We start from the raw sequence: 18693 nt of genomic DNA on the forward strand, positions 1-18693 counted from the left end.
CGCTGTCCCTCAGCTCTTCAGCTCAAGGCTAGCACTCTACCACTTGAGCCACAGCGCCACTTCGGCTTTTTTCTTTTTTTGCTTATGTGGTGCTGGGGGATCGAACTCAGGGCCTCATGCATGCCAGGGAAGCGCTCTACCTCTGAGCCACCTTCCCAGCACACCTAGCTGTCTTCCCTGGTCGTCCAGTGTGCAGCTCCGACGTAGTTTGGAATGTCCTTGGCTCACCTGCAGGCCCTCACTCCCTCCCTGGCCGGGTGACAGGCCTCTCCCGGGCGTCTCACCTCAGACCGCCCCCCACAAAAAGGCAACCACACCTCCACCAAGTCTCGTGAAGAATGGGCCCGCAAGATGTGTTTTCAGTCACACGTTTTCCCTCCTCTAACCAGACAGGGTTTATCCCAACAAGATTGTGTTCTCCTGGAACGCACCAGGCCCCGCAGAGCACAAAACAACCACTCCACCGTTTCTCCTTCTAGCTCCTCCGAGACTCTTCCAAGTACTCCCGCTCCCTGAGACCCCGCCCCGCAGCGAGCGACGCGCGAAACGCGCATGCCCAGTGCGCTCCGTCTCCCCCCTGGGTTCGCGCCCGCTGAGTGTGGCGAACTTCACCTGTCAATCTCACCGGATCCCCGCCCCTCCAGTCCGCGTGGTGGGGGAGCGCTGCATACGGGCGTAGGCTCTGCGCGCGTCGATTGGCTGACGCGGTGGCGACGCCTCAGGCGGGGCAAACGGGGCGAGCGTCCCGAGTTGGTTCTCCAGGCGGCTCCGGGCGCACCTCCTCTCAGGTAAACTGGTGGGCCGGGAGGGTTACCTGGCTAGCGAAGGTTCTGGACGGGTATTAAAGAGCTTTGAAAGTTGCGGCCTGCAGCCTCCTTGGAGAACCCGGGCGGTGTGTGTGTGGGGGTGGTCGGGGGTGAGGGGCGCAGAGTCTACCCCCCCACCCCCCGCGGCCAGCAGCGAGGGGACACTCCCGGAGGTCGGCGTCGGGGTGCCCTCAGGGACCAACTCTTTGTGGGCAGCGTTTCCTGTTGGCTGTTAGAAGTTGAGCAACTGAACGTTGCTGCAGAAGGGTAGGATGATGGTGTTGGACACGCCAGCCAGTGTGAGTGTCGGGTCCCGGCTCCTCGTCTGATCCCCTCGGAGCTCTGGACGGACACCGACGCTCGGCACTGCCCTGAGTTGGTTATCAGGGTGAGTGAGCCGGAAGGCTTCCTGGAGAAGGACACGGCCGAGTTCTTGCGGGCCCCGGGGCCCACGCTTCTCCGACTGGAAGGTGACACTGTTCAATAGTTGGAGAAGTACTCCATGCCTCTGTGGATGGAAGGAATAAACGCTAGGTAGCCGAGTGGTGGGGCTTCCTGAAAGCTCCTGAGAGCTTTTGAAGCGCCAGACAAGACGTCTCAAGGAGTGTTTCCGTCTGGCCTAGAGCTTGGCCCAAGTTTCAGCTTTATACAGTTGTGTTTCGTGACTTGGAATACAGCTAACGTGACAGTCACATAAGCATAGCCTAGAATATCCTATGTGATCTTATACTAATAAGTTAATTAAAACGAAGCTGACTCTTCTGGGTGAAGTAGTAGAGTGTAAGTTATTTCATTTGAAGAGAAATAAGGATGCCAAAGCACAAAATGAATAGGAGATGTAGATAATCTTTCTTCAGTTATGAGCAAGAAGGCAACATTTATAGTGCGTTAACTTTATTGTTTGCTTGCTTGTTCATTTGCCAGTCCTGGGGCTCGAACTTAGGGATTGGGCACTGTCCTTGAACTTCTTTTGCTCAAGGCTAGCACTCTTACCACTTGAGCCACAGCGCCACTTCCAGCTTTTCTGTTTATGTTATACTGAGGAATTGAACCCAGGGCTTCTGCTTTCTTTCTTTCTTTCTTTCTTTTTTTTTGTTGTTGTCAGTCATGGGGCCTGAACGCTGGGCCTGAGCACTGTCCCTCAGCTCTTCAGCTCAAGGCTAGCGCTCTACCACTTGAGCCAAAGCGCCACTTCCAGCTTTTTCTGCTTATGTGGTGCTGAGGAATCGAATCCAGGGCCTCATGCATGCAAGACAAGCACTCTACCACTGAGCCACCTTCCCAGCCCCATGGGTGCTTTCTACCACTCAACCACATTCTAGCCTATGGTGTGTTAATTTTATGTTTAATAGAGATACAAAAACATAACTGGATCATTTTACAACTCAATGAATTTTCACCACATATGTGTACTATGTGTTTGCTTGTACCTGCATCAACAAAGAACATTATAGTATTTGTATCCTAGAAGCCTGGCTTTGTAGATAAACCCTTTCTAATGGTAACCTTTATTTCAGCCAGCCTTATTAATGAGTTTCACTTATTATTGACATTATGTTTTAAAAATCATGCAATAAACACGCTTTTGTGTCTGGGTTTAGTTCAATATTGTATTTCCTGGTTTATATAAGAAGTGAAGCAGTAGATCTTTCTCATGCACTCAGTTTTTCTTGTCTCATACCAGTGTTCTATGAGCATTTTATTTTATTTTATTTATTTATTTATTTTTGGTCCAGTTGTGGAGCCTGAACTCTGGGCCTGAGCACTGTACCTCAGCTCTTCAGCTCAAGGCTAGTGCCCTACCACTTGAGCCACAGCGCCACTTCCGGCTTTTTTCTTTTTTCTTATGTGGTGCTGAGGAATTGAACCCAGGGCCTCAGGCATGCAAGGCAAGCGCTCTACCACTGAGCCACCTTCCCAGCCCCGTCTGTAAGCTTCTTATGCTCGAGGCTGTCACTCTACCACGAGAGCCCCATCACCATTTCTGGCTTTTTTTCTGTTTATGAGGTACTGAGGAATTGAACCTAGGGCTTCATACATGCTAAGCAAGCACTCTACCACTAAGCCATATCCCCAGCCCTGTTACCTTCTTTTGTTGGTATTGATGTTTGAACTCAGTGCCTTTGCACTTGTCAGGCAGGTGTTCTACTTGAGCCATACCTCTGCCTCTGCCCTTTTTTGCTCTAGTTTTTCTTTTCCCTTTCTCTTCCTCTCTCTCCATCCCTTCCTCTCTCCCTCCTTTTCTCTCTCCCTCCCTTCCTCTCTCCCTCCCTCCCTCTCTTCCTCTCTCCTTTCCTTCCTTCCTTCCTTCCTTCCTTCCTTCCTTCCTTCCTTCCTTCCTTCCTTCCTTCCTTCCTACCTTCCTTCCTCTGTCTCTGTCTCTGTCTCTGTCTCTGTCTCTGTCTCTCTCTTTCTCTTCTTTCTTTGTGTGCGTGTACTTTTGGCCTGGGCTGTCCTCAAATCAACATCCTACAAGTTCCCATCTCCTAGTAACTTGGTTTATAGGCTTATACTAGTATGTCTGACTCTTGTTTCAATTTTTTTATGAATATTTTGAGATCTGTTTGATGGACCCGAATAAAGTATGTTTTCATAAGTGTGATGTGTGTGCTTGAAAAAAAAATAGTTTATTCTCCTATCATGATGTACTTTTCTCTAAATGTCAGTTACCTTTTAAGATTATTTGTTTGTGTTTTTTTTTGTTTTTGTTTTAGTAACTGTGGCCAAATATCTGAGAAAACCATCTTAAAGGAAGAAAAGTTTATTTTGGCTCATGTTCAGCCCGTGACCTGCTGCCTCCATTGCTATGAGCCTGAAGTTAAGAAAAGAACAGTGTCAGGGACATGTGAAAGAGTACAGTTACTTACCTTAGGGTTTCTGGGAAGCAGAGTGAATGAAAAAAAAAGGGTATAGAGACAACATAGACCCTTCAAAGGCATGATCCCAGTGACTCACTTCCTTCAACTAGGCCTGATCCCTTAATAGACTACTCAGTTATCAATAAATTAAGCCACTGATTAAGTTAGAGCTCTCATGAGCCAATCACCTCTAAAAAGCGTATCCTTTGGCAATCAAGCCCTTAACACATGATCCATCATGGAACATTTTTAGATTCAAAGTGTAGCTGTTAAAGCCAACTGGACTGGTCACATAGTTTGGTCAGAACTGTTGCAATAGGAAAAGAGAAATCCAACTACAGAAGAGGCTCAATTCCAAATAGAGCAAGGACAAGTGAGATTGTAGTGAGGGACAAGGAGCTCAGTGAATGGGAATAGCATCAGATAAGGAGAGCATCATGGTTAAGTACACTGGAAAGAATTCTTTCTGTTGGTAGATCAAGATGGTCATTATACTGAAGATGATTGTCTCTAAATGGATTTAGTATGGTTCTTATTCAAACAGATGCCCAAAAGTTGAGGCCCAGTTGATTGGAGAATTCAGAAGAGCCTAGTTAAAGTTTGCTCTTAATCACTGAAGAGTATTATTTATTTATGGTGTGTGTGTGTGTGTGTGTGTGTGTGTGTGTGTGTGTATGGTGTGTGTGTGTGTGTGTGTGTGTGTGTGTGTGTGTGTGTGTTTCTTATTCAAACAGATGCCCAAAAGTTGAGGCCCAGTTGATTGGAGAATTCAGAAGAGCCTAGTTAAAGTTTGCTCTTAATCACTGAAGAGTATTATTTATTTATGGTGTGTGTGTGTGTGTGTGTGTGTGTGTGTGTGTGTGTGTGTGTGTGTGTGTTTCTTATTCAAACAGATGCCCAAAAGTTGAGGCCCAGTTGATTGGAGAATTCAGAAGAGCCTAGTTAAAGTTTGGTCTTAATCACTGAAGAGTATTATTTATTTATGGTGTGTGTGTGTGTGTGTGTGTGTGTGTGTGTTTGTGTGTGTGTGTGTGTGTGTGTGTGTGTGTGTGTGTGTGTGTGTGTGTGTGTGTGTGTGTGTGTGTGTGTGTTAATTAATTTGAGATAAGAATCTCATAGACTTTTTTTCCTAGGCTGGCTTCTAGCCACTATCCTCAGATTTCAGCTTCCTAAGTAGCAAGGATTATAGCATGGTCCACCAGTGCCTGGCTTTCAGTTTTTATAGCAAGTGATTTTTTTGGGTATTTTTCTCCTCATGTACTTTCCAACTGTGGTTACTTCTTTTGTCAGTTTTTACCTGAAGTATCTATTTATTTATATTATCTTTAGTTGTACAAAAGACTTTCAGTTCAACATGTCAGCTTGTGAGTAAAATCTGTCTTGATCATTGTTACCTCTCTCATCATTCTCGAGTTTCTCAACCCATTCCCCTTTCGCTCAATTTGCCCAGTTCCATTTTCATATATATACATTGAGCACTACAATTACTTATGTCTGGATAACAAATTAAACCCTTCAATGCACTTTATAGTTTGAGCAATATTCTTTGTATTACTAACTTTAATTTCTATCTGTCTTTCTTTTCTTTTTTTCTTTTTCTTTTTTTTTTGCCAGTCCTGGGGCTTGAACTCAGGACCTGGCCACTCTCCCTGAACTTATTTTGCTGTAGGCTAACACTCTACCACTTGAGCCACAGCACTACTTCTGGCTTTTTCTGTTTATATGGTACTGAGGAATTGAACCCTGGGCTTCATGTATGATAGGCAAGCACTCTACCACTAAGCCACATTTCCAGCCCCATAGCTACTCTGAATATTTAAAAAAAATATATAAATAGAGGGGTTACAGTTACATGAGTAATGAGTACATTTCCTACCAACCATTGTTACCCCCTCCTTTGTTTTTCCCCTACCATTCCTTCCCTCCTCACCTCCCCAACTCCTCCTCCTACCCAGAGTTGTAAAGTTCATTTTCAACATAGTGACTTGCACATCTCATTGTTACAATGGGTCAACTTGTATCCTTATTTCAGCATTTTGTTATTTCCCTTCCCCTCCTCAAATTAGAAAAATATATATATACAAGATGTAGGGCACTGGAATCAAATTCTTAATAGTTTTTTTTTTTTTTTTTTTTTAAATTTCTGGTCGTGGGGCCTGAACTCTGGGCCTGGGCGCTTTCCCTCAGCTCTTCAGCTCAAGGCTAGTGTTCTACCACTTGAGCCTTGAGCCACAGTGCCACTTCTGGCTTTTTTCTTTTTGCTTATGTGATGCTGAGGAATCGAACCCAGGGCCTCAGGCATTCAAAGCAAGCGCTCTACCACTGAGCCACCTTCCCAGCCCCCTTAATAGTTTTGATTAGACCTGGGAAGGTGGCTCAGTGGTAGAGTGCTTGCCTTGAGCTAAAGAGCTCAGGGACAGTGCCCAGGCCCAGAGTTCAAGCCCCATGACCAACAAAAGAAAGAAAGAAAGAGAGAGAGAAAGCGAGAGGGAGAAAGAAAGAAAAGAAAGAAAGGGCATTTTACATAAGGCACAGGTTATAAAAGTGTAAGTATCACACAGTTGGAAAAAATTTTACGTTACTTTCTTGAATAGAATTTGAATGATAATATTTTGAAGGTATTATTTAAATTCAGAGCTATGCTGAAATGCTACTTTGTATTGTCTCAATGTACATAGCCTAAACAAAATTTAAACATTTTAATTCATCTTTTTTAGTCAACTATTTTCTGAAGTATAACACATTAAAAAATGTTTCTTGAAACTAATTTGTATCTTAATACTTCCTTGTCACTTAACTAATGTAAATTGAAGCCCCCTTCTTTAATTTATGTCAAACAGCTTATTGCCAGCACGAGAGTGGCAGATATTGTGTATTATAGCTTATAATATCCCAAAGTAGAATATTGTATTCAGTGGCATGAGCTGGCACAGTGGGCAAGATTATTCTAACTCATTTGGGTAGATGAACTGCAGCTTAGGAACTTCAAAAATGTGCTGTCAGGGTTTTTAATGATGCTTTACTAGTAAGAAACTGTAAATTCAACATCTTAATTTCTATTGTCCTTATTTGATGAAGATTATTAATTTTTATCTTGTTTTAAAATAAGTGCCTTCACATTTTAAATGTCTTTATTTGTTAAGTGTATGAGATTACAATTACATTTAAAACTATTTAATCACTTACTACTAATTTTTTGGTTCTGGAAACTCATGGTCTACTTGTAAATATACCTTTAAAATGAGAAAAAGTATTCTCTTAACTGAGTTTTTAAAAAATATTTTCCCCAAAAATATTTTTTTGTTTTCTGCCAGTCCTAGAGCTTGAAGTCAGGGCTTGAGTATTGTCCCTGAGCTTCTTTTGCTCAAGGCTACACTTTACCACTTTAGCCACCATGCCACTTTTGGCTTTTTCTGTTTGTGGTACTGAGGAATCCAACCCAGGGCTTCATGCATGCAAGGCAAGCACTCTACCACTAAGCCACATTCCCAGCCCTATGTTTTTAATTTTAAAAAGCATTTAATAAAAATCAAAAGACTATTATATACCTATACTATAACATATGCCCCATTTAATATTTTAGTGAGATGTTCCTTTTAGTGCTCAAAACAAAAACCTATGTTATTGCCATCCAGTGGCCTATTAAACAACCTTTAAAGTGATAATTGAAGAACAGTACCTAAATAAATATTCTTCCCAAAACAAATGTTTCTATAAACTGGTTATATATATAATATATAAATATATTTTACGCATATATGTAGGTTATATATGTCATATATTATGTATGATATATATGACTTATATAATACATAAAATAATGTAAAGAGATACACTAATATTTTTAAAAACATTTATATTTGGTAGTGCATGTAAGGAGTGATCTCCTCTTTCTACTTTTAGTGTATTTTGGATTATTTTCTGGAAGGTATAATGATTTTGGCAATTCCTAAAATTTGTGTCTTCAAAGCTTATATGTTTGTTTTTTCATCAATAATCTCTACGAACTGGTAAATTCATTTGATATATTTGACCAGCCCTGACTTCTAGTGAGAATGTAAACAGTGTATTTGTTCTCAAGAAATACAAATTTTTTTTTTGGTGGGTGGTGGGGCTTGAACTCTGGGCCTGGGCGCTGTCCCTAAGCTCTTCAGCTTAAGGTGAGTGCTCTACCACTTGAGCCAAGTGCCACTTCCGGTTTTCTGGTAGTTAACTGGAAATAAGAGTCTCACAGACTTTCCTGCCCGGACTGGCTTTGAATGGTGTCCTCAAATCTCATCCTCCTGAGTAGCTAGGATTACAGGGATGAGCCACCAGCATCTGGCCAAGAAATACAATTTTTTTTTTGTCGATCGTGGGGCTTGAACTCTGGTTCTGAGAGCAGTCCCTCAGCTCTTCAGCTCAAGAGGAGCACTCTACCACTTGAGCTACAGCGCCACTTCCGGTTTTCTGGTGCTTAGTTGGAGATAAGTTTCATGGACTTTCCTGCTTGGGCTGGCTTTGAACCTCGATCCTCTGATCTCAGCCTCCTGAGTAGGTAGGATTACAGGCGTGAGCTACCAGTGCCCAGCAAGAAATACAAGTTTTAAGCCCTTGAAAATCTTCCAAATAACTTATCAAAAGATTTTAAAATAATTATTTTATTTTTTAAAAAATAATTATTTTAAAAAGTGTTTTTTTGTTGTTGTTGTTTCTGAGATGTTTTTAGAACAACTGAAAATAACCAGTAATTTTTAAAGATTGGGCTGGATAACATTTTTCTTTTCCTCCCTACTTTGTAGCTTTTACTTGAACTTTCTTTTTTCTTCGTTGTTATTGCTTTTGTGTAGGACTTGAATTCTATTTCTATTTTCTGTAGAATGAACAAGAAATTTTTGTCACTTTTGGGCTTGGAATATGGCTTAGTGGTAGAGTGCTTGCCTAGCATGCATAAAGCCCTGAGTTCAATTCCTCAGTACCACATACACAGAAAAATCCTCGAAGTGGTGCTGTGGTTCAAGTAGTAGAGTGAGCAAAAGAAGCTCAGGAACTCTGGGCACTGGTGGCTCACGCCTGTTAGCTACTCAGGAGGCTGAGATTTGAGGATTATGGTTCAAGGCCAGCCCCGGCAGGAAAGATGAGACTTCTATCTCCAATAAACCACCAGAAAACCGGAAGTGGCACTGTAACTCAAGTGGTAGAGCGCTTGCCTTGAGCTGAAGAGCCCAGGGACAGTGCCCAAGCCCAGAGTTCAAGCCCCATGACCAACAAAAAAAAAAAAAAAAAAAAGAAAAAAAAAAAAAGAAAAGCTCAGGAGCAGGTGCTCAGGCCCTGAGGTCAAGCCCCAAAATAGCAATAAATAAATGAAATTTTGCCAGTTTTTGTAACCAGAGTTAGACCATAAGCACAACTCTAGGACCACTCACCCTAAGATACCAAATAAAAAGACAAATAATGGTAAAGGAAGAGAAGATTTAGATATTAGCAGCATGAACATGCCATGGAAAGGAAAGTAATGTGTCTGTTTCAGCTCATTCTCCATATTGTGCTTTAGGTTTAAGTTAAGAAATAATTAAGGGTAGGAAAAGAGATATGCATAATTAGTAAGCAGTCCTAGGCACAAGAGTCACAGATGCTTTCTGTGATCCGAAGTGGTATTAACAGGTGGTCTTGTTGCTGTAATCTCAGGATTGATCAAGACTGACTTTGTTATGGTCATTGCTGTCTGACAGGTTCTGGTTCTGGATGAGGCACTGCTGCTGTTTCCTTAAGGGTAGTTTCCCTTGTGGAGATGTTATTGATCGGTCCTATGCTTTCTGGATTCTAGGAGGAAAAGGTAAAAAGCAAAGATCACAGCTACAGAGTGGTGGCAGGGATGTGGCTTTCAGTCATTCTTTGGACATTTATAGGCACAAGTAAAGTATGTGTTTTTAGGAAAACAAATAATAAATATATGTTGCCTTTTAAATGTATTTGTTTTCATTTGTTGGGGGTTTGGGGATTGGAACTCAGTGCCTTGTGTTTGCTAGGCAGGTGCTCTACCAATTGAACTATACTCCTAGCCTTCTGAAAGTTCATAGGACAGAGATTACTCCATCCTTTCAGAATATATCGAGGGCTCATATTTGTAGCCTACTGAGAACAGATGTATCAGTCTTAAGAATTCCTGTGGCACTTAGACACCATTCTTTTGTTTGTTTGTTTTTTTGGGTCCGGTCATGGGGCCTGAACTCTGGGCCTGGGCGCTGTCCCTCAGCTCTTCAGCTCAAGGCTAGCACTCTACCACTTGAGCCACAGCGCCACTTCCGGCTTTTTTCTTTTTGCTGATGTGGTGCTGAGGAATCAAACCCAGGGCCTCTGGCATGCAAGGCATGCGCTGAGCCACCTTCCCAGCCCCACTTAGACACCATTCTGCTTTTTGTTATCTCAATGTGTTACTGCTTGTGTAGATGCTATAATCATGCAGATATTAAAGTTGCTTTTTTTTTATTTAATTTAATTTTATTTGTGAACATACTGTACAGAGGGGTTACAATTACATGGGCAGGATAATGCGTACATTTCTTACCAAGCATTGCAGCCTCCTCCTTTGTTTACCCTTCACATCCCTTCCCAGCCTCCCCCCTCCCCCGCAATCCCAATCCTTCCCCCCCCTTCCCCCCCCCCCCCCCCCCCGACGTTGTAAAGCTCGTTTTGGACATGACAACTTGTACTTCTCATTGTTGCAACAGGTCCACCTGTATCCTTAAACAACTGGTTTTTCCCCATCTCCTCCACAAGTTATACTGACATCAAATATAGTAAAGCAGGGGTTATACTGTGGGGGAGGGACATACAAAGCAACAAAGAGATAATCTTATAAATGCGTTAGAAACACATGCATGAAAGAAAAAAACATTAAAATACATATCTAAGGGTTCATTTTCCTGACCTCACATTATCTGACCTTTTCTGCTTGACTCATACATATACTAGATATTGCAAATAAGGGAAACCATGGGACCTATGTTTCTTTGGGCCTGGCTTACTTCACTTAATATAATTTTTTCCAAGTTTTTCCATTTCCTAACAAATGGGGCAATGTCATTCTTTCTGATGGAGGCATAGAATTCCATTGTGTATATATACCACATTTTCTTGATCTATTCATCTACTGAGGGGCATCTGGGTTGGTTCCATATCTTAGCTATGGTAAATAATGCTGCAATAAACATAGTTGTGCTGGTAGCTTTAGTGTGGTCTTGTTTGTAAACATTTGGGTAAATGCCCAAAAGTGGGATTGCTGGGTCATAGGGGAGTTCTATGTGAAGTCTTTTGAGGAACCGCCATATTGCTTTCCAAAGTGGTTGAACAAGTTTACATTCCCACCAACAATGAAGTAAGGTTCCTTTCTGTCCACATCAAATTAAAGTTGTTATTGTGTTCTGGAGTTTATCTAATTTTATGGAAGATACTCTGTCTCTAGAATTACCATTACTATTTTGGTTGCTCTGTAGAGACATGTGAGGAGTTCCAAATGTGATACTATCTCCTGCAATCTTCCTAGAATCCCTCTGGCCTTTTAAAATGAGTTAAATTTATTCAGTTTCAGTGATTATCATTTTTGAAATTACATACAACTAAGTTTAAAAGTCTTGTAATTATAAATATGGCCCTTTCTATTTTGGGAAAGCCTTTGCTTTGTAAAATAAAAACCTGCCAGTACTTTCTGTCTTGGATATTTCACTAATTTGTGAATTCTAGAATTTGATGGTTTAACTTCTTGATGTCTCAAAATTGGGGAAAGAAATTATTTGCTGATGTCAGCAGTTAATACATGACAGCATTTCTATCCAAGCATTTATTTATGATTTATTTATTTATTTATGATTTATGATTTCATAGGAATCAAACTAATTATATGAAGTCCCTGAGTGAAGGAAAATCATTCAGAAAATTCACTAATACTTTGCTGGATTAAGAATTCCCTCTGGGTTATATCAGAAGTGACCTTTTTTAGGAAGAGTAGATATATTATATTTGGAAAATTACTGATTAGTAAAAACATGGATTTCTAGTAATTCATGACTATGATGTCACCACTATTTCAAATGTGTTCTATAAGAGAAGTGGGAATCACTTGGAATATATGCAGTGCGAAAATTAGAAAACTCACATGGCATGTGTCTTAGTTTCCAATGATTGTTTTAACAGCTGCAAAGATACCTATAAATATTTAGTGGCTTAAAACAATATAAATTTTTTTCTTTTTTTTTTTTGTCAGTAATGGGGCCTGAACTCTGGGCCTGGGTGCTATGCCTCAGCTCTTCAGCTCAAGGCTAGCCTTCTGCCACTTGAGCCACTGCACCACTTCCAGCTTTTTTCTGCTTATGTGGTACTGAGGAATTGAACCCAGGGCCTCATGCATACAAGGGAAGCATTGTACCAGTGAGCCAACTTCCCAGCCCTAAATTTATTTTCTTTTAGTTCTCGGGGTCAGAAATCTGAATTAGTTTATTTTTTGTTTGTTTGTTTGTTTTTGGGTCTGGTCATAGGCCTGAACTCTGGGCCTGGGTGCTGTCCCTCAGCTCTTCAGCTCAAGGCTAGCACTCTACCACTTGAGCCATAGCGCCACTTACGGCTTTTTTTTCTGATTATGTGGTGCTGAGGAATTGAACCCAGGGCCTCATACATGCAAAGCAAGCACTCTACCACTGAGCCACCTTAGCCCCCTGAATTAGTTTTTTTTTTTTTCTTTTTTTTTTTTTGGTCATGGTGCCTGAACTCTGGGCTTGGGTGCTGTCCCTTAGCTCTTCAGCTCAAGGCTAGTGCTCTACCACTTGAGCCACAGCACCATTTCTGGCTTTTTTTGCTTATGTGGTATTGAGGAATTGAACCTAGGGCCTCATGCATGCAACAAGCACTCTACCATTGAGCCACCTTCCCAGCCCCTAAATTAACTTTTTATGTGTGTGTTAAAAAAAGATGTCAGAGCCAGGTGCTGGTGGCTCATGCCTGTAATCTTAGCTACTCAGGAGGCTGAGATCTGAGGATCATGGTTCAAAGCCAGCCAGGCAGGAAAGTCTGTGAGACTCATCTCCAGTTCACCACCAGAAAACTGGAAGTGGCCCTGTAGCTTAAGAGGTAGCTGAGTTCTAACCCCACAACCGCCCCCCCCCCCACCAAATAAAGAGATGTTAGTAGCACTTTGTTATTTTATGCAATCTGTAAAAGACAGTCTGGTTTTTTTCTGCTTCTTAAAAAACTGCCAGCTACAAATGATTTGATATATTTCTTCCAAGGAAGTAATCAATGAGCATTTGACTTTCTTTATTCTGTTCAGTTTTTAGAATTTGTTTCAATGTAGTAACTTATTCCAATTAACTATAGTAGACTCACTGTCTTCTCTCTCTGAGTCCGTATCTGTGATTTGGAAATAGTGGTGGAGCAAGGCATTTATGCCCAGGTCTAAAACATAAAGAAAGTGTGTATGCCAGGCGCTGGTGGCTCATGCCTGTAATCCTAGCTACTCAGGAGGCTGAGATCTGAGGTTCATGGTTCAAAGCCAACCTGGGCAGGAAAGTCCGTGAGACTCTTATCTCCAATAAACCACTAGAAAATCAGAAGTGGCGCTGTGGCTCACCTTGAGCTGAAGAGCCCAGGGGCAGCGCCAAAGGCCAGAGTTCAAGCCCTGCAACCAACCCCCCCCCCAAAAAAAAAAATTGTGTGTGTGTGTGTGTGTGTGTGTGTGTGTGTATGTATGTGTGTGTGTGTGTGTGTGTGTGTGTGTGTGTGAGAGAGAGAGAGAGAGAGAGAGAGAGAGAGAGAGAGAGAGAGATGTGTTTCACAAAATGGATGGAATATGGTTGTAGTTATTTTCAGACATAACAGAATCACTGTTAATATTAGTTTTTACTGCATTAAAGTATCTTCAAGTTGTTGTCTCAGAGGAGTAGTCTGATCTTGGCTTAATACAAATTTGTTTCTCATAGTTTGACAGATTAATTTATTATGTTTTGTATTACTACAATGAAATACTCAAGACTGTACTTTATAAAGAAACCACTTCCTTTAAACTCAAAACTTTACAGGGTCAAGGGCATTGGTGCTAACATTCACTCAGCTCTGGTAAGGACCTTTTGGTGGATGCAGTCACATTTGTGGGAGAACTTGTGATAGGGACAGATAAGCTTGTGAGGCAGAATCATAATGGGGTCAGGTTAGCTCCTTTGTAACAATTCTCTTGTACAAACTAACCACATCCTGTGAGATTTGCATTTATTCCTTTCAGGAGCAATAATCTCAGTGACCTAATTACGTCCCACTAGTTCTTGTCTTTTATTTTTATTTTATTTTATTTTATTTTATTGCTAGTCCTGGGGCTTGAACTCAGGGCCTGGGCACTGTCCCTGAGCTTTCTTTTGCTTAAAGCTAGCACTCTACCACTTGAGCCACAGTGCCATTTCTGGCTTTTCTGTTTATGTGGTACTAAGGAATAGAACTCAGGGCTTCATGCATGCTAGGCAAGCACTCTACCACTAAGCCAGATTCCTAGCCCTCCTGTATTTTAATGGTACACACGGCCTCCCAACACTGCCATACCTAGTACCAACCTCCAACAGGTGAATTCTTGAGAGGTGCAAATCAAACCATGTCCAAACCATAGCAGGGATTCCAAAATAAGCCAAAAGTTTTCTTAAAAGCCTTTGCCTTACATAATTTATTTAAACATATATAGACTTCTGCTAGATTCTGTATTCAATGGATGCTGGAGATATGAATGAGGTATTGTTAAGTTAATAAAGAGCATTAAAAGGTTACTGTATTAAAAACGTATTACTCATACTATTTAACTTCAGGAGAGTAGTAGATTAACATTAATGAAATTAAACCAACAAGAAAGAGAAATACAGTTAAGTTCTATATTGAGTTTAGGCAGAGATGTGGAAATCAAACAGGTAAAATCTATTACTCATAGTATAGACTGTAAACTTCCTTATGCTAGTAATTGACTTCAGTGAGATTTCCTCGAGTTAAATTTATTTTATATTATAATTCAGAAATACTTCAGTATCGACAGACCTAGTTACATCAAAGACTAATATGTTTTGACATTGTTAAAAATGTATGTTAATAGAAAGACAAATACCCCATAAGATCACTTATGTGTGGACTCTAACAAAATAGAATATAGAAATGGAGATTCCAAGGGGTCAGGAAGTTGAAGGAAGCTGTGGAGAGATATTGACCAAATGATACAAAATTCTAGTTAAGAGGATTAATTTCAAGAGATCTATTGTACAATTTAGTGTCTGTGGTTAATAACAATGTATCATTCTTGAAAATTGTTTACAGTTTTGCCAGGAAAAAAAGAAAAATAAGCAATCTTACTTAGCTTTATAGAGACATTCTATAATGGATATATGTTTCAAAACATGCTTTACTGGATAAATGTATACAATCTTGGTCAACTTATTTATTTACTTATTTATTTTTTGTGATAAGAGGGTATCATAAGATTCTTGTTTGAGTTCAGTCCTTGTGTTTTCTAGGCAGGTATTCTACTACTTAAGCTACACCCAAGCTGGTTTTAATTACTGGGGCGGGGAAGGGGGAGGATAGGGTCTTGTGTTTCCTTCTAAAGCCAACCTCAAACCATGATCTTCTCTATAGCCTTCCACATAGCTGAGATTAACAGCAAACATCATACTTTGTTTATTTGTTGTCATGAGGGGGTCTCATGTTTCTTTTTCGCCCATTTAGGACCAGACTGATCCTCATAGTCTCTGCCTGTCAAGTAACTGGCATTGCAAGCATAAGTAATCATGCCTGGCCTTAAATATGTATTTTAAACTAGCAATTTAAAGTATTTTAACTAATGTTTAAGTCTGCTATAATATTTAAAATTTTCATCATTTTCTGAAAATACAACTTTTATTGTTATTCTTTACTGACAAAGTATCTAGAAACTCTGCATGTGTTTTGTAGTCTCCCAGCTGTCATTATGGAACAATAAATTTTAGAGAAGGACTTTACATTGGTATTATATAATTAATTCAGTGGTTATACTTAGATGATTATTTTTGTTGTTGGTGGTGGTAGTGGTGATTGTGAGGCTTGAACTCCGGGCCTGAGTGCTATCTTTTGCTCAAATGTGGCACTCTCCCACTTTAAGCCACAGTGCCACTTCTGGTTTTCTGTTAGTTGGAGATAACAGGTTCCTGGGGACTTCTCTGCCTGGGCTGGCTTCAGATCATGATTCTCAGATCTCAGCCTCCTGAGTAGCTAGGATTACATAGGGCATGAACCACCAGCTCCTGTCTAGATTTTTTTCTTAATAAAAAACAGCTGCTAGGGGCTGGGAATGTGGCTTAGTGGTGGAGTGCTTGCCTAGCATGCATGAAGCCCTGGGTTTGCTTCCTTCATACCACATAAACAGAAAAGGTCTGAAGTGGCAATGTGGATCAAGTGGGAGAGTGCTACCCTTGAGCAAAAAGGATCTCAGGGACAGTGCCCAGGCCCTGAGTTCAAGCCCTTAGGACTGGCAAAAAACAATAGCAACAACAACAACAATGGAAAAAAAACAGCTGTTACTATTTGTTTTTCTAGGAGGAAGTTGGCTAGATATTGAGGAAATCTCAATTATTCAGAAATATCACTTGAGTGAAAATTTTTGGTCTGCATATGGAGTAGTTACCTCTTATTCACTAAAACTGGCTTTTCAAGAGTCATTTTTGTTTGCTACAAAATTAGTAAAGGAGTATAAAACACAAGGTCTGGAAATGTTAATCATTTTTCCACTAGATGGGGCTCTATGCTAATGGTAATGTGGTATAATAAACAAGATATGTTCTTGAGATAGTACTAAGGTTAAGCTTAAGTAGACCAGTTTATTAACATCTTTAAATAATTATGTTTATGACAATATGTAAGAAACAGTTATCTTTGTATGTAAACTGTTGTATTTACCATCCCATTTGAGAGAACATGTACAGTTGATTATTTGGTATATTGTGTTAATCATCTATTGTCTTTGGTTATTTCAGTTAGTACCTTAAGGACCAAAACATATAAACAATATTCAAAATATAGCTGAAGTTATAGTATAGGCTTCTAATCAACAGTTTACCAGAATAACTGAAATTCTGCATTCTCTTTGGTGTAATCATATTGACTAATGCCTATAGTGTGCTCAATATTTAGGCTCATAGATGGATTGCCTGTAGGTACTTCATCTGCCCCTTCAGTCAGTTCATATACTTAGTAAACCTGTTGATACTGATTGTGTCTGTGATAATAATTAATCAAATTGAAATTAGCTAATGGAAATTGACATTATAAACAGAATTCTTCCTGTGAATGCTAACAACAGGAATGGAATAATCAGTAAATGTGAATTGCTAAAGCAAAGACAAAAACAAGAAACTATCAAATTATATGTGAATGACAATGCTGAACAAAACAAGGACTTTTTATATGATTATAGAACAGAAAGTCATTGGAATCCTCTAAGTTCTGTATGAAAGATGCTTTCATTTAGATGGTTTTCACTTTTTGTCATTCCGTATTTTTATGCTTTGTCACTGAACTTTATTAATTAAAAGTTTAGAAATGGACCCATAGTATAACTAGCATAAGGTTGCCTTTTTCCAGATGTGCAAGGCAGGAAGTTTGGGTTCAGTAACGAATTTCTCTCCAATAAAAGTTTCTCCTTCCTCACTATAATTTCATGAAAGCAATTTTATGTTCTAAAGAAGCAGAAGGGACCCCCCCCTTTTTTATGGAAATAACACTGTACTAGGAGCCAGAGGGTCTGGATTTTATTCCTATAATCTAGGACCTAGTACAATAAATATTGCTGAATAAATGAATGAATGACTTTTCTACTTATTAGTGAGATTATAACCTGGTCAATTAACTTCTCTAAGAGCCTTCTCTATAAAATGAGATTTTGTTAATTCAACACACATTCTAGAGTACTGTGAGTCAGGCACAGCAATAAGAGATATAAGCCTCCTTCAAGGTAATTGGACTGCTTAATTGGGAAGGATAGATAAGAAAATAATATGCACTATGACAAGGGCTCTAATAGAGCTATGTACAGGTAGCACTACAGAGACAGTGGCTGTTAGTCTTTAAATCTGGAAGTACTAGGCAAACATTTTTTACAGGTGATGAGGGAAGACTAATTTTATTTGTTTATTTGTCAGTCTTGGGGCTTGGGTGCTGTCCCTGCACTCTTCAGTTCAGGGCTAGCAATCTACCACTTGAGCCACTTCTGATTTTCTGGTGATTAACTGGAGATGAGAGTCTTGCGGGCTTTCCTGCCTGGGTGGCTTTGAACTGCAATCTCAGATCTCAGCCTCCTGAACTACCAACTTCTTCACAGCCTCAGTCCTAATAGTTTACCTGTTTATATTTTAACCAAATTAAGAGTTTTATAATTTTGACTTTTCCAGTCCATGACCATGATAAGTATCTCCATTTATTTAGATGTTCTTTGTATCTCTCAATTAAGTTTCATTTTTCTGACCAGGGACTTGCTTTGTTGTAATGACATTTAATATAGAAAGAAGTATAAACAGCCAAGTTTCTTGACATTTTCTAGTATTAAAGGAGCAATTTTAAATACATATATTTAAAACAATATTTGCCTTCAGTTAGCTGTGTCTTACAAGTTTTGCTTTGAGGAATTTTGTTATTATGAAGAATACTGCTGTGAACTTTGATGTATAATCATATAGACTTGTGAGCGCGCGCGTGTGCTTTACCTCGGCCTGGCACTGTCTCTGAGCTTTTTGGTTCAACGATAGTATTTTACTGCATGATCTATAGCTCCACTTCCAGCTTTTTGGTGATTAATTGGAAATAAGAATCTCACCAACTTGTCTGACTGTTCTAGCTTTAATCTGCAATCCTCAGAACCCAGTCTCCTGAGTAGTGAATCGTATGGATTTAAACATAACATTCATGCAGTTACCTTTATAGTCTGGGTACAGAATGATTCAGTTACTTAAAACAATTCTCTAGTCCTGTACTTATGGTCACATCCTCTTACCTACATTTCTTAG

At 40.1% G+C, this 18693-nt stretch overlaps 1 protein-coding gene across 4 annotated transcripts in view; it reads left to right on the forward strand.

Annotated features, from left to right (window-relative positions):
• The first annotated feature begins 730 nt into the window (after positions 1 to 730).
• Mipol1 (mirror-image polydactyly 1) overlaps positions 731 to 18693 on the forward strand; it is a 298080-nt gene continuing 280117 nt past the window's right edge. Inside the window, exons 1-2 of one of the 4 annotated variants that reach the window (XM_070026853.1) lie at positions 769 to 788; positions 9376 to 9479. In XM_070026853.1, coding sequence (XP_069882954.1) covers positions 9389 to 9479 — 91 coding nt within the window. In that variant the 5' untranslated portion in view covers positions 769 to 788; positions 9376 to 9388. Of the gene's footprint in view, positions 789 to 9375; positions 9480 to 18693 lie in introns of those variants that run through there. The other 3 variants (XM_070026861.1, XM_070026875.1, XM_070026867.1) reach the window with 3 other exon arrangements.

Source organism: Dipodomys merriami, unplaced genomic scaffold (assembly GCF_024711535.1).
Source record: "Dipodomys merriami isolate MVZ:Mamm:240054 unplaced genomic scaffold, mDipMer1.0.p SCAF_1, whole genome shotgun sequence".
NCBI classification, from domain to species: Eukaryota; Metazoa; Chordata; class Mammalia; order Rodentia; family Heteromyidae; genus Dipodomys; species Dipodomys merriami.